Raw genomic sequence first — 15729 nt, 5'->3', positions numbered from 1 at the left:
AATCTTATCAGTCTCAGAATACACTGTACTATTTGAGCACTCTCATATCCAAAGACCAGTGCCTTAAACAACACTACTTTAAAGTACTGGCTCAGCAAATCCTTCTGTTTTGTTCTTTACTAGGAATTTTATTTTCAATTACTCTTATGCTAACTCGAAGAAACACTTAAAACAAGTACGTGTACTGCCACAATTTGTACGTGAGAAATGTGGATGTTTAGGATTATGATTTACAGACTAGGATTCATATGAGAAGAGATAGTGGGTAGAAAAAGGCATATGTTTTATATGCCTGGGTGTTTTTTTTCCTCCCACATGTGGAGCACAAATGTCTCAAATACTTACAGGAGTATGCCTTTTGATAATACAGGATTTGTCTCCAGCACTATGTCCAAAAGTTAAATGAAAATGTTTTATAAACATAGTAATAATACATATGGTCTACTTAAGGGATGAGTGATACAGCAACGTGTTTTCTGAGTACTCTTTACTTGGTCAAGTACTTTCCTTTTTCTATATATTCATGTGTATATCTGAATAGCTTGCTTTGAAGGCATAAAAGAATAAAGAAAGAATAAAGATCATCTGGGAGTTAAGGAACCTATTAAAATTCTCCATTTCCTAAAATGTTAATAATCAAGGAAATTTGCAATATTAGACCCTTAATGCCATAGGCTAAACAGCAGTCTTCTGAAAAGATTAATATTTAATTTGGCATATTTGTTCTGAACGTTAGCTATATTAAATATTTGTATTTTCTCTGAGCTTGAATGAAGCTTAGTATTTTCAACATCTTGTGTAATTCCTATTTCCAGAGATATATTAAGAGGTTATTTGAGGTCACCACTGTGTTGCTGTCAAAAGACACAGCCCTCATAGCCAGCAGACCATGCTAGCCCAGGGTGAGCTGGCTAGAAATATTATGTTTGGCTCATGTACTTTGTTTCAGCTGCTGAATTGTATAGAAATTTATCTGAAAATACTCTGAAACTAATTTAGGCAGTAACATCTTTCTTAATTAAGAAACAAATCCATTAAAAACATTAAATACTCAGTATCTATCTCCTTTGTATTCATGTAAACAGCAGCTGCAATTAAGACTGTTGTAGTTGAAGTGGGAGAAGTGGTGTCTGCGAGTGGGGTGGCAAATGGACCCTGGTACGCTGTTCCTGCTAACATATGGGCTGCTATTATAAAGCAGCATAAGAAATCTGGTGGTAAGCAGTACAAAAGGAGCTGCAGTGGCTTAATGAAGGCAAGAAAATAAGACTAATAAACATGGAGAAAAATTCAGGATCTGTTATTTGAATTGGCACTTCAGTATTTCAGTTTGACATGCAAACAAATGCCTTATAAAATGAGATCAACATGAGGCTGACTTTCTCGAAGTGGAAAGCCTAACCAAAGTATAACTGTTTTAAGATTTGTGAAATTCTTAAACCTTCACTTAACTACCATTTTATACCACACAATGGTCTATATTAAAATTCGTGAAACTCAGGTGGTTTTTGCCATTGGATTGCTTTTATCTTAATTTGCTTTTAGTGCCTTAGTCTGATAATCAGTTGTAAACAAGTAGCAAACTGTAAATCCTTATGTAAAATATCACTGTAAATATGCACAATTTAACCTAGTCACTTTTGGGGCAGCCTGGGGGTGGCAATAGTGGTTGCAGCCAAACCCCACAGGTTTGGGGATAAGGGCAGTCTTGCAAAGAAACTATAGGGACAGAAGGAAGTTGAAGCTGTGTATTTTTTTACTGTCCTCTCTCTTACCTCCCCCACTTAAGTTCTGTGGATGATACTTGAATTACCAGCAATGCCAAAAAACTAGGAAATGAGTAAGTTTGGACTCGATGCAATAATTCTCTTCAGAATGGGGTGGAGATTGTACTGGCTTGCAGCAGAGTACTTGCAAAAGGCTAATACTGTTTAAAAACAAAGATTTAAAAAAGTTTTTAGAGCCTACGCTGAATAGTGTTTTTCAAGAAGGAACTAATAAATGCAAAGCTGGCATGAGGTTTCATTGTATCTATCAAGAGGCAAAATATTACAATGATTGTATAAGTTCTGTCTCAAATACTCTTATGGCTAAAATTGCTCAGAATAAGCTCTGTAAGATTCAATTGTGTGGATCATTAAGTCTAACTAATAACTTGATATTAGGCATTGGATAACATCAATATTTTTCCACTGTGCATTTACTGTCACCTTGCTAAATCTGAAGATATTTTTTCAGTTTCTGTTTTACTTCTGTGTCCAAAAAATAATCAGCAGCTGTGCAGAGTCTCTGTGGGAAAATACAAACCAACCCCTTAAATTGCAAATGTTGAAAAAAAAATCTGTATTCAGAGACAAGCAAGCAAAATACTTGTGGTGCATGACACTCATCATTTCTCTTTTAAACCGTGACATAATTTGGATGATAAAGAGTTAAACAGTCATGCTTCAATTTTTATCTGTATTGACTAGAATTTGTACTCCAGTAAGAAAAAAATGTGGTAGAAGGCAACTATTGAATATGAGGACAAGAATATAGAATTGTCTTGATCCTACACACAGAACTCACTGTATTAAGCATTGGATCATGGCCAAAAAAAACAACATTAGGAGCTGTTTAGTCCCTTTCCTTGTCTTTTCTGCAGAGCCAGGTCGCAGAATGATGTGCTAAAAAATGAGATGGAGTGACTTAAGTGAGGTTCATGACAAAAATGATGGAAACAGGAAACTGCAGCTGATAATGGAAATCACTTCTGAAGACTAAAATAAGGGTTTATTTATATACAGTTTAATAATTCTCCATGTTTAAATTTAAGATGATGCAAATGGAGCAACCTTTTTTTTCATGTGGTATGATGAGAACCTTGATCCTGAATGTCAGATAATCCCTCAGATATGCACTTTCTGTGCCATTTGGCTTTCTGTATAAATCTTTGGTTGCATTTTATGATTATTCAGGGATTTTCTGTTTTAGAGGTACTACTTTAGCCTACTTGGGATTTAAACTCTGTGAGAAAATGAAATACATTTTTTTTTCATTTCCCAAAGATGAGGAAAAGGTACAGAAGGGGAGGATTTCTGCACAGATCAGTGCTGCTTTACTATAACAGTATGGTGACATGCTTATTACATTCTAATGACAAGTTTTAAAGAAAGTGTAGCTGTATAAATATGTGGCCTTTTGTTATCACAGCACAACAAAATTATTAAGGGAGTTATCTCGCTTATTATTGAGTTCCTTATCCAGTTCTACTCCATACTAACAATCTGTAACACTAGAGGGAAGGTGTTATGGTTGTGACATTTCTTGGACTGGTATTGCCAAAGGGAGATATCTTATCTAGAGAGTAATTCCCAATTTTTTTTTTTTTAATTAACCTTTTTCTGTATTGCTCTCCCCAGACAGCTGCTGCTGCTTCTCGCTCAAGGCTGCTGTGCAGTGCTTGTGCTCTTCTAGCCTGGGCCATGCTTGTGCTGTCCTTGCACCAGGACTCTTCTAGGAGAACCGTTCATATCTGTCTTTGGAAGCTGAAAGCCCCAGAGAAAACGTGCTTACAAAAGGCTTAAGATCAGGGAATCACTACTTTCCTATACTATATATAAATCTGATCTTTGAGCTTATCAGAAACAATAATTTTTGACCATGTAACTTACTCTGTCACTGAAAGGCTAGGATGTTAAATTGAAGTTGTGATCAAAACTGGTTTACTCCACACTCTCAGTAGTCTATTTAGGTATAAGTGTTTTATTAATTTTGTTCTTCATCTTTGAAATGGATTTAGTTCTCTGAAATCCTTACTATTCAATAACACATCCATTTCACTGAATGGGTTGGAACTTACCTTTTTTCTCTTCTAAAGTCTAGAAAGTGGAAAAGGATTTTACCTCTATCATCTGAAATAAAAAGATCTAGGTAAATCCTGAAATTATCTTGGGTCTTTCCAGCTCTTCCACCTCACTAAAATTTCTCTCTCTCTCTCTCAAAAAAAAAAGGAAAAAAAAAAAAAAAAGGGTTAAAATTCATTGTAGATGGCTAAAATTATGGAGAAGATTATTGTGGGAGGTATTCAAAAACACCTGAAGGACAACACAAGCACTGGTGACAGCCAGCACGGCTTCATGAGGGGAAAGCCCAGCTCATCAAGCCTGATTTCCTTTTATGAAAGGGTAACCCAACTAGTTGATCAAAGGAAGCCAAGGGAATGAAACTTTTTGGATTTCAGTAAAACTTTTGATACTGTCTCTCGCAGTTTGTCTTCTGCACAAACTGTCCATCATGCAGCTGGATAAACATATCATGTGGTGGGTGAGCAATTGGCTCATGGGTTGAGCACAGAGGGTGATAGTGAATGGGGGAACATCAGACTGGCAACCTGTCACTAGTGGGGTTCCACCGGGCTCCGTCTTGGGCCCTGTGCTCTTCAACATCTTCATAAATGACTTGGATGCAGGAAGGGGCACTAAGCAAGTTTGCATAAGACACAAAATTAGGAGGAGCTTTTGACACTCTCAAAGACAGGAAGACCCTGCAGAGAAATCTCAACAAATTAGAGGGCTGAACAATGAACAGTTGTATGAACTTTAACAATGTCAAGTTGAATATGAGTCAGCAGTGCCCTGGCAGCCAGGAGGGCCAACCGTGTCCTGGGGGGCATCAGGCAAAGCATCACCAGCTGGTCAAGGAGGCGATTGTTCTGCTCTGCTCTGCACTGGTGAGGCCTCACCTTGAACATTGTGTGCAGTTTTGGGCACTGCAATATAAGAAAGATATTAAGCTCCTAGAGAGTGTCTAAAGAAGGGCAGCAAAGATAGTGAAGGGCCTTGAGGGGAAGCTGTATGAGGAGCAGCTGAGGGCACTTGGTCTGTTCAGCCTGGAGGAGACTGAGGGGAGACCTCATGGCAGTCTACAACTTCCTCATGAGGGGAAGAGGAGGGACAGACACTGATCTCTCTGTGGTGACCCAAGGGAATGGCCTGAAGTTTTGTCAGGGGAGGTTTAGGTTGGATATTAGAAAAAGGTTCTTCACCCAGAGGGTGGTTGACCACTGGAACAGGCTCCCCAGAGAAATGGTCACCAACACCAAGCCTAACAGAGTTCGAGAAGCGTTTCGATGATACTGTCAGGCACATGGTGTGATTCTTAGGATGGTTCTGTGCAGGGTCAGGAGTTGGACTTGATCCTTGTGGGTCTCTTCCAATTCAGAATATTCTGTGTTTCTGTAAAATTAAAGACTCTAACTGTTTGCCTTCTGCATGATAATGGTCTTCTTAGCAGCCATTCTTTCACCTCTTTTATATCTTGAACTTTTGTGCCTTTTCTTAGTGATGGGAGAGGAAGTATGGACCAGATTTGTAGACCATTTGTAGGTGGTCTTTGCTTGAAGAAGGTTTATCTCACAACTTTCCGCTTGATGTTGGTTTGTTCTCCTGGAAGCAGTTTTTGTATGACAGTCATATGGTGAATGTTTCCATGCCTGTTGACTGGTCAGGATGCAGATACCTAATTCCAAACTCCTTGAAGGTTTTTAGTTTACAACTACCTAGTCTATAAAGTGCCTCTGCCTTCACTGGGTTGCATGGTTTTTTGCTTAAGTGAGCTTTACTCGTGACATTGAAACCCCACTTTCTCATCACAAGTTACACTAATATATGTTGGGTTGAAGAGTATAACAGTTGCAAAACTATAGGAAGTAAACTTAACTTTATTTACAGTGTTTGATGGTTTGTTTGATGATTGTGCTGTAGTTTCAACACTTCAGACAGTGCTGTTGCCTTCCATCTCTTCTGAAACCTCAAGTCATCAAACTAGAAATTCATTTGTGTTTTGAACAGTGTACTACAAAATAACATTTCTCCTGTCCCCAAATGCATTTGTGTAAGCTTCTAGCTCTGTTTTTACTTTCTGTTTAGAAGGAAAATAATATTTCAAAATTGCCAAGTAAAACAACAAAATGTTTTTACCATTAATAACAATGCTGAGGTGATTGAGTTCAGATTCTGGAACAAAGAAATCAGTACTGTGCTCAAGTGACACACAGTTGTTTCATGATGATGAAAGTATTATTTTAATTTAAAAATACCTAAGTCTGCTCTGAGCATAAAATATTGTTAATCATTTGAAAAAGTTATGAAAGCTGTGGTACTTCACTTATGAGATGTAATTTATTTTGTGAACTTAGAGAAGCTATTTTACCCTGAAGTTTAGACAGTATGAGGAAAACAAAAAGCTATAAAACACCATCTGTTTTACACAAAATTCTGGGAAAAGTAGATACAGTTGATTAATATGGGTGTAAATGTAAAGAATAAAAGAGTTTGTTTAATCTTTTGGCTTGTGCTATGCATTATCAGTTAGCTTGGTAATTCACTTGATTTGGTGGTGCCATTCTGTTTTCTTGGTGTTTGAATGAAAATGTCTAAGGCTTGCCTCTTTGGGGAGGCCTTGTAGCGACTGCTGTATCTGTCTCAGCCCTAACAGCTGTTTCATGTAGGTGACACACTCGACTGACAACTTTCTTTCCAACAGTTTTCTCCATCCTTCTCTATATGGCTTATTTTTGAAATTATCCATTTTCCCATTCTTTAAGGAACAGAATTACTTAAAATCTGTTCTTAATTTTAAAACAAACTTTTTTTTCTTTCATAGTTTTATATGTTTATGTGTTTTCTATATTTAAAAAAAGATTTTACTTTAAGAGTGGTAATTTTGCCTCACGGAGTCCATTCTTTCTACTGTAAGAAAGCTTAGCCATATAATTAATTCTGTAGATCTTGACCCTAAGGCTATTCAGAAGATAATGGAGTTTCAAAGCAAAATGAAGGTGAATATTATAGCATCATAGGGGTCAAAAAGGACTAACTGGGGTAATTATGACTGTTGTGATATTATAGATCTGAGTTTCCCCCTGGTGTATTTTTCTAGCCTCCTTAATAAAGCTAGCTATAGCAGAAGTTAGCATTTGCAGGTGGCTGGGGACAGCAAACAGATCCTCGTGACCCATCAGCCTTCTTTTCCTATGCCAGAAACAGCAGTCAGTTATCACTAAATCAAAGTTCAGCAATGGTTTCTACTAGGGCTGACTTCCACCCTTTCCAGAAAGAGGGAGAATTGTTTCCCTCACTGACTCCATTATTCCAGTGGCAGAAGGAGTGACAGGCATAGGAAAGGATGGTGCTCTTGATGCGGTTTCATAAAAAGCAGATCAACATTTGTTGTGTTTAGAAAAATTAGCTGTGATTGTCCTGTGTTTCTGGCTATCATGGATCTTTCTGAGACCACTGGTTTCTTGCTGTTGCTTTCCTTTCAAAGTGGTTGATAATTGCTCTGAAAAAAGTCTTGTGTGTCAATTTTATGTTTTTTTTTAACTTTTGATCCTTTCTGCTTACTAAAAACTTGAAACAGCAGAAAATTATTATAGAACATATTAATAGTAGGATAGGCAAATGGATCTCCTTGAGATTATTTCTCTGTAGGTTTGTTTTGCCAATATCTGACAGTCATCAGTGGTGAAGAAAGTTCTTGGCGTAGCTGCTTGCTGTGCCACTGGAGTGTGCAGACACCTTTACTGTTTGCTGAGCAATGTCTTGTGCATTCAGTTCAATGTTTAACCCATTTCACGAGGAATAGATTTTACCAGTTACAAAGTAGGTGTGGTGATGATGATCTTACTTAAAAAAAGAAAATAGTTACTGAAAATCAGGAAGCTTGCCAGGTTGAGCAGCTTAACCAAGAATGAAACCTTTCATAGAGTAGCTGTTGCAATATTGAAGAACCTGTCCTCAAAATACCTTTCAGTAAGTTTAGGAATGAAGTTTGTCCTTTTACCAAAGATTGGAAATTCTGTCAAAACTGTCTGTACTCTTTTTAAGATTTTTATTTTTTATTCTATTAATTGTAAAGGAATATGAAAACTCTCACTAAAAAACAGTAGCAGAAAAAAAAAGGAATAGAAAAAGTCACTACTTTGAAAATAAGAACAAAGTAAAAGCTGAAGTTAGCTCCACGTAAATGGATATCTGTAAATCAAGATTTATGCTGTGTCATGAAGAAACATCTCTAGCAAAACAGTGTCCCTTCTCACAAAGATCAAGCTATACAAATGTCTCCTTTGGTAAGTGAAGGTTTTACCCTGACAAAAGGTGTTACAGTTGTTCCATTTTCCTTTGAGTATTGTTTTATATCAGAGGTGTTTCCTGCTTTGAAAAAAATTGGAACATGCCCCAGTACTGCATGCCACTTACCCCATCTGCCCATCTGCATTATGATGTGATTGCCATGTGCTTGGAAGGGTTGTCTGGAACCAGTTGACTCTATAGGATGGTTGATGCCTCTCCAGCAATTATTTCTCTTCTCCTGCCTTTGGTTCTACAGCTGTTTTCTCTGTCCATAGTCAGATCATACCTGGTTATTCTTCTGTCCTAGTTAGGTCAATTTGTTAGTAGCTTCCGGCAGAGCTTGGAAAACACTGTGGAGGAGCTGCAATGAAATGCTGCACATCTCAGAAGGGGCTCCACAAGTGTAACTTGGGAGCAACGATAGCGAGTTCTCTATTGGATGCTGTTTATTTGCCCTGTCTTGTTCTCATTTTAATGATTTCTAGGAAAAGTGTATTGCACCTGAATGTCTTAATAGGGATGTTGCCTTGGCAGTATCCTACCTATAAACGTGAACACATGGTCAAAGGAAGAAAGGAAGCTAAAAGTGTTGTGCATGGGGAACATAAGGGAAATTTCTAGGAGTGGATAACATGAGACAGCGGTGAGCTGCAGGTAATGCTGTCAACATGAACACAGTGTAACTGAAGATTTGACTGAATTGCATTAAAATTTGTGTTTCTAAGGCTACATCGCTGCCATATACAAGCTGGCTAATTTCAGGATAATATTATGTGTGCCCATGTGAACTGCTGTCAAGGGATGTCACATTCAAAAGAACGGAGGAATGAATTTCCAACTGGTATACAGTCGGGAGATGTTACAAGTATTCTGCCATCATTATTTTCTTTTCTGATAGAAGTGGAAATGATACATTCCTTAGGGAAATTTGTTTTCTGGTTGGGAGTTTGAAGTGGGAGTTTGAAAAATAGAATTGGTATGAATGTTGATGAGCGTCCTATTTTATATAATTTACTTTTACAGTATATGGAAACATGGACGCAGCCTGTCAGAGGTGTTACTTCTGTTTTCAGCTGTCTGTGTGAGCTTTTTCAGGTGTATCAAGCTGCTCTGCTGATGCTTATAGTCATGTGCAGATTTGAAAATGCTGCATGGTGAAATTCATGAAGTAGTTAACTTTCTGTTTTGATGTGCCTGTGAAAATAGACTGCCCTTGTCTTTTATTTAATGCTGTTAAAAGTTTCATTTAACTTTTTTCTGACATATTTTTCTTCAATGAAAAGTGAAAGTTGTTTGGATAATTATCAAACACTTGATTAGAATAACTTTAATTTCACAATGGGAATACAGAACCAGGTTAGTTATAGTAGCATTTGTTATTTTCCTTTTATTGAGGTGAAATTGTCTTTATTTACTTAGCTCTAATCTTCGTTTTTTCCATTTAGAGTTAGAGGCAGTTATGTAAACTGTGAATGGATTGTGTGGAACAAAATGACTCACTAAGATAGACTGTAATGCACATAGCTGTGTTGTTTCAGGGAAGTATTCAATGACTCAACTGTGGAAGAGTCTGCTAATTAGAACTGCTGCGCTTGTAGGTTTAGATGAATATCTGCCCTGAAGGGCCAGCACACTTTTTGTCACCTCTTGCATTACTGGTCAGACTTTGAAATGTGTTGAGTATCCCACCCCCTATTAAAGGATGTTAAAGGAGCTCTTCAGATTTCAGTCGTGGTTTGCAGTTAACTCTTATGTTTTTTGTTGGCTGTTCTTGGCAGCTTCTGTGAAGGGTATAAAGCATAAACTTCCTATGCTTTCCACTCCCAGTAGCATACCAAAATTTGAACCTTTTTTTTCAAAATGACTTCTAATATTGCCTTAATCCTCTCATTGGTATCTTTTCAGTAGAGGAGTAACCTCTTTGTCAAAACAGAACAAGAGAATACCTGTGTGGCTGATCACAGCTTACATTTCAATTTGAGAAAGTCTCAGTTGAACATGTGTCTAGCCTGCAGAGTCATCAGAACAAATCAGGTCCCAAAAATGGTTTCTGAGTGGTGATGATCTCTGAGGGGGTTGGTCTCTGGGTGCTGTGACGGGTAGTCAGGTGCTCCTGACCTGCCACAAGGCTGAACTGGTTGTATTCTGCTACGCTGCTGATATTTCTTAAGTTTATTGTCAGTCTTGCATTTTCAAATTAAATGAAAAATCTATCTCTAACATCAAGTTATTGTGATCACAGAGTAGATAGATAGGATAAGAGTTAATATGAAGCAACCTTAAATAAGTAGAGATACATTAAAGTTCTGTTTCAATCACTTTAATAGTTTTTCTGTCCTTTTGTTTCATTTTTTTTTCATGCCTAGTTGGTTGATTATCAAACTCTTGATAATTTTCTGGATGAAACTTTTGAATTAAATATCTATGAAAAATGAGGGAGGTGAACAACTGAACTGGTCAATTCTGTCAGATGTTCCTTAGAGGGAGTTAATAAAGCTCTTAATCCTAACATGCTTTTAACAAAGTCTTTAACATCATGCCTTGCATACCCAAACAATCCTCTGCTTGCTTTCTGTAAGCTTAAGATTGGTTTGTGACATGATGAAGTATATGGACTGACTTCTTCAGATAGTTCCAGGCCATAAAAATTTTAAGGCAGGAGATAAAAATATGGTCTTCTCTAGTTACAAAGTAGTTTGACGCTTACACCGGCATTCCAAAAAATTAAAGGATTATTTAACAGTTATGGGAGATACTTTTTTTACTTCTTTTGATAATTCAGGTGGAGTTGTGCTTCAGGCTTTGAAGGGCAGAATTAATATTCAGTGCAGACCTTTCATTGGAAAGAAGATGTACTTTTAAAAAGACAGTTCTCTTTTTATCAGTTGCTGATTGCTTGGACTATATTGAAATTAAATAGCATCCAGTTAACTGTTTTGTCATTTGCTAGGTAAAGCGAAATTAATTCAGAAGATGAGAGGTTTAGTTCACTGAAAGTAAAGTGTCACTTATTAGATTATGACAGTCAAATGAGTTCATTTTATTAAGGTTTCTGCATTACATCGTGTTTGTCATCTTCTGCAAAATAGAATTGTCTTGAGTAAAAAGAACCAGTGGCCTAAAGAAAGTTTCAAACTTTCCATTATACTTTTAATCAAATGATCTTATATATTTCTTTCTTCAGTGTTAACTCATATTTCTTTAATACATCAGAGAATGTAGCTGCTATTGGTCATATTGTTATATTATTGTGGTTTTATTATTTTTAAACTCAACTTTGGCTTTGGTTGCTAATCAAAAACTAGGTAATGGTCCAGATATTTAACAAAAATAGCATAGCTTTGTTTTCCTTTCTAACCCGACAGACAAAATTGTTACACATTGCCTGAACACTGACGTATATTTTATATATTTGCACACAAATTCAATACTTTTCTATCAGACAAATTCATAGGATTTAGTCTTTGCTATTTCTATTTTCTTCTTAAAGTGAATGTTACCACAGTGAGATGGTAAAAGTGATAAAGAAGCATCATCAAGACTAGGGTGAATATTTTCCACTAATTTTTTCTACTTTATTATTAGTATGAAGTTTGATTTGCCTTGAGTTTTCTTATTTATACATTAGTATTACACACAGAAACCAAAATGATTTCTGCTAGTGCATTTCTGTCAGTGAGGTATTTTTTTACATCATCTTTTGTTAATTTGGAATCTTCCTTTTGTTAACTCTCAATATCACCAGGAAAGAAAAATGGGTTTGTTATTAAGCTTTAGTACTTCCTTGAGTTTGGTGTGGACAATCTGTGTGACCTCTGCTGGGGCGCATTTTGTCTTTATAGACTGAAATGTTAATAGTTTCTTCTTTTAACCATTTTCTGTTCTGTTTGTTCAAGTTTACAATCTTTCAGTGTGCTTATACAGTGGTCCCTGTTATGAATGACACTTAAGAGAAATCTCTAGAAGATGTTTATAAAAGTAGAAGTAAATAATATTTGATTCAAGTCAGATAGAGACTACTGATTTGTTTCCTTGCTATTCAAAACCCTGATAATGTAAGGGTATTTTTTCCTAGAAGCTTAAGGGAAAAAACCCTAAACCACCTAAAGCTGCCACTAGCTCTGTCTCTTGACCTGTGGTAAAAACCATCACTGGTGAGAACAGGCTGTCTAGAGGAATAATGTAGCCAATGTGTCCAATGTGAGGATAAGAACAGTAACCCTTGGAAGGATAGTGTTCTGAAGTGTACCAGAAGTCACTGAACAGTTTTAGTAATGATCTCAAATATTTGTGGTTTCTAAGAAATATTATCTTGTGCAAAAGATTATATACATGAGAATATAAATATTTGGGAAGACATAAATTGTTTGTTATATTCTTAATTGGAAAGTTTCACTTTCAGTTTGGAACACTGTGTAGGTGATCTGGGGGTTTTCTTAAAGTATTTTACAAGGCAGACCAAAGGCATAGACAATGTGATTTCTACTAGTTGCTTTGTTTTCAAGAAAAATAATGCAGATAGGAGGAAGTAATGTAATATTTAGAAATTCTTTAGAAATACCTATCTTTTTGCTTAAGTAAAAACTCTTTTTTATAAGGATTTGATTAAACACTAATGAATGTGAACATCAATAAATTAGAAGTACATAACTTTTGCAGCAACATGAAACTACTGAGAATATTATCTGATGAGTGGTCTCTAAAATGTGACATAAAGAATAGACAGAGAAAAAAAATACTAGTTAACAATAATGTTTAGGATAAGTTTGAATGGAAGATGACCAGAGAGACTGACTTGGAAACAACTGGACTTTGGACAAGGGTTAGTTGCATGGAAGTGATGAAAACAATTTGCTGTAGAGCTGTAGTGCTGTAGAGCACTAACCAAGCAGTTAGTGATGGCTCCCCAGGTGGGAGAAAGAGGGAAAGGAGTTGAAGATGACACTAAGATTGAACATAGGGGTTTTGTGACTCTGAGGGGACAAATAATAGAGCTATTGACAGAGGCAGTGGGAAAAGGAAGAATTTGGATAAAGATAATGAACAACCCCTTCAGCTCATGTTAATTGGTACATGCTCTGTTGACTTCATTCACAGCAATTGAGGATATGGCCTGTTAAGTTCATCTTTAATGGTAAGTTTAAGTTGTCAGGGAGATCTCAGGATAAAATCTCAGCAAAAAGTAGGTGGAGATGAAGGATTGAGGTTATAGGTCCTGAATTCTTGGAAGTGGGGCTGTATCATGGTCCACTGAGTTGTAGTAGCAGCTTAGGGAAGATGAGTTAACTATGCAAAAGTCAGAAGGAAAGAAACTGGAAGTAAACAGGAAAAGAGAGAAGAAGGAACCCACCAAAAGGGCCAAAGGAAGGTTTGAAAGAGACTGGAGTTTTGAAAAATAAAGAATTTGAAAGCATCCAGATAGTGAGTTTAAAATACAAAAGGAAAGTGTACAAATAATGTGAGAGGAAAATAAAAAATAAAAGTGTTTTTTACTCAGTTTACAGAAAAAAGATAAACATATTAATTATCTGAGGGAAACATAATGTAATATAGAAAGTTAGTGAAACATAATAAAAATTCCTTCAAATAATTCCCATTTTCAGAGAGATGTTAGGAAATTTGAAAGTTGTGGTTTTCGGTAGTGTATGTTTTTACTTCATAGTTCAAATTTTCACGTCTCAGTGTCTTTTCTGCTTTGTTGTATTTACTTACATACTTTATTACATGTAAAATACTAAAAAAATATTAATAGATAGGTATTACATTTAAATTATTGCATTTAGGCAATGTGCATAAAAACTAAATAGATTGTAAGATTTTGAAACAAATTATTTGTCTCTTGCTATGTACTTTTCTTTCTTTCTTCATGTAAAAACATAGATCAGTAAGCAAATATACGTGATATATGTTTACCATATACTTTCCCAAAGGATGTAAACATGGCATCATATTCTTCAGATTGGTTTTATTGTCCAAATAAATTCTTTAATTAAATTGAGCTCTTTTTTATTTAAAGCTGTCTTTTGGGGAGATATTGCCTTAGATGATGAAGACTTAAAAATCTTTCAAATTGACAGGACGATTGACCTTACACTGCACTCCAATGAAAGACTTGGCCATAACACAGGTATGCTATTTCAAACTTGTTTTAACTTATTTTTCCTGTTAGTTAATTCCACATAGAAGGCAATCTCTGTTTTAAATATGGAAAGTCAGTATAATGTCTTGGATAGCATTAATTTACACTTAAAAATATTATACAAGGAGTATAAATTTGCTTTAGGGAAAGAAAGAGAGAAGTAGAAATTTTAATTTTATTCTGGCATTTCTGATAAAAAATATCGTGTTGAACTGAGGAGCAGAAGCTGGTAGAAACCATGAGTGTACTCTGCAGGTGGTCCTGAGGGAAAGGAAATTGTACAAAGCTTTGATTTCTTCACTGAAAGTTCCTGATAGTGGAGAACCTATGGGTTATCCTAGAGACAAAACTGGGGACCTCAGATTACCATCTCTCCTTTTGCTCTTTTTTGTGTTTCATCCAGTTCTGTACCTAGATCTAGAAGCAGCATTAGAACATGTCATCCTTGCTATAATTTGCCTTGTCTAAAAAGCAACTATGTATACAGCATTTTAGTATATGTTTATTTGCTATTGTTAACATACAATGCACTATTACCAGAACTGCAATCTGATTAACACAGGCAGCTGGATATTCAGACGCATAGATAAAGAGATATTATTTATGTGTACATATGTGTGCTTGCAGAAGAGAAAAAACATAATCCATATCTAAATGGATGTCTATCTAATATTTAAAAATATTTATCCTTTCAGGATCTGATTTGTAAATCGATAACTGAGAATTTGTAAATTTTCGGGTTATGATACCATAAAAAGACAAGTTACTTAGGAAAAGTCTGGAAAAAATGCTATTAGAGAATCTATAAATGTAAAATTAAAAATTATTTTCTATTCAGCATGTTTTATATGGTCCTGAACTGAGATACTGTAACTTATTCCTGATATGTGGAAGTACATTTTTCAGGTGAAAGAAGCAATTTTAAATTTAAGCTTTCAATATTGATAACTTTAAAAATATTTTTACTCTTCCTATGTAGATGTTGTGATTAGACTATTTAGATGACAACTTGCAAATTTATTTTATCTTTTTTTAAATCCACTTGTCTTTTCAAGGCAGGAACAGTGTTGATAATTTCTAGATCTAGACTTGATTTTAAAATTTTAGAATCAGTGGTCTCCCTGCCTCCCTTCCCCCAAACAAATAGTTTAAATTGCCTTTTGAAGGTATTTCAGGCAATAGTTTTGTTTACAAAATGTAGACTAAGATCACTCATTTCCCCTTGGAGTAATGCAGTCAAGTGATTTCTTTGGCCCGATGACTCCCTTTTCTTGTTTTCTTCTTGCTTTTCTATTTCTTCTTTTTAACTGCAAAGTTGTTCTTTTTCTTTTTTTTTTGTTAATGGCTACAGAAACAATATACATTACTAAGCAGTTTTTAAATTATATTTAATATTATTTACTTTTTCCTTCCTTACATGTTTTGTGATAGGCACATTATCTTTTCTTGTGGATGGTATCCTATTCAGGATATCGA

General features: G+C 35.7%; 1 protein-coding gene across 1 annotated transcript in view; it reads left to right on the top strand.

Annotated features, from left to right (window-relative positions):
- TLL1 (tolloid like 1) overlaps positions 1-15729 on the top strand; it is a 137816-nt gene that overhangs the window by 45621 nt on the left and 76466 nt on the right. Inside the window, exon 2 of the mRNA XM_039380489.1 lies at positions 14131-14241. Within this exon, the coding sequence (XP_039236423.1) occupies positions 14131-14241 (111 nt within the window). The remainder of the gene's footprint in view (positions 1-14130; positions 14242-15729) is intronic.

This window comes from Pipra filicauda, unplaced genomic scaffold (assembly GCF_003945595.2).
Source record: "Pipra filicauda isolate LSUMZ 115617 unplaced genomic scaffold, ASM394559v2 scaffold196_size3971931_pilon, whole genome shotgun sequence".
NCBI classification, from domain to species: Eukaryota; Metazoa; Chordata; class Aves; order Passeriformes; family Pipridae; genus Pipra; species Pipra filicauda.
The sequence above is the reverse complement of the archived record's forward strand: the minus strand, read 5'-3'. Positions and strand labels throughout refer to the sequence as shown.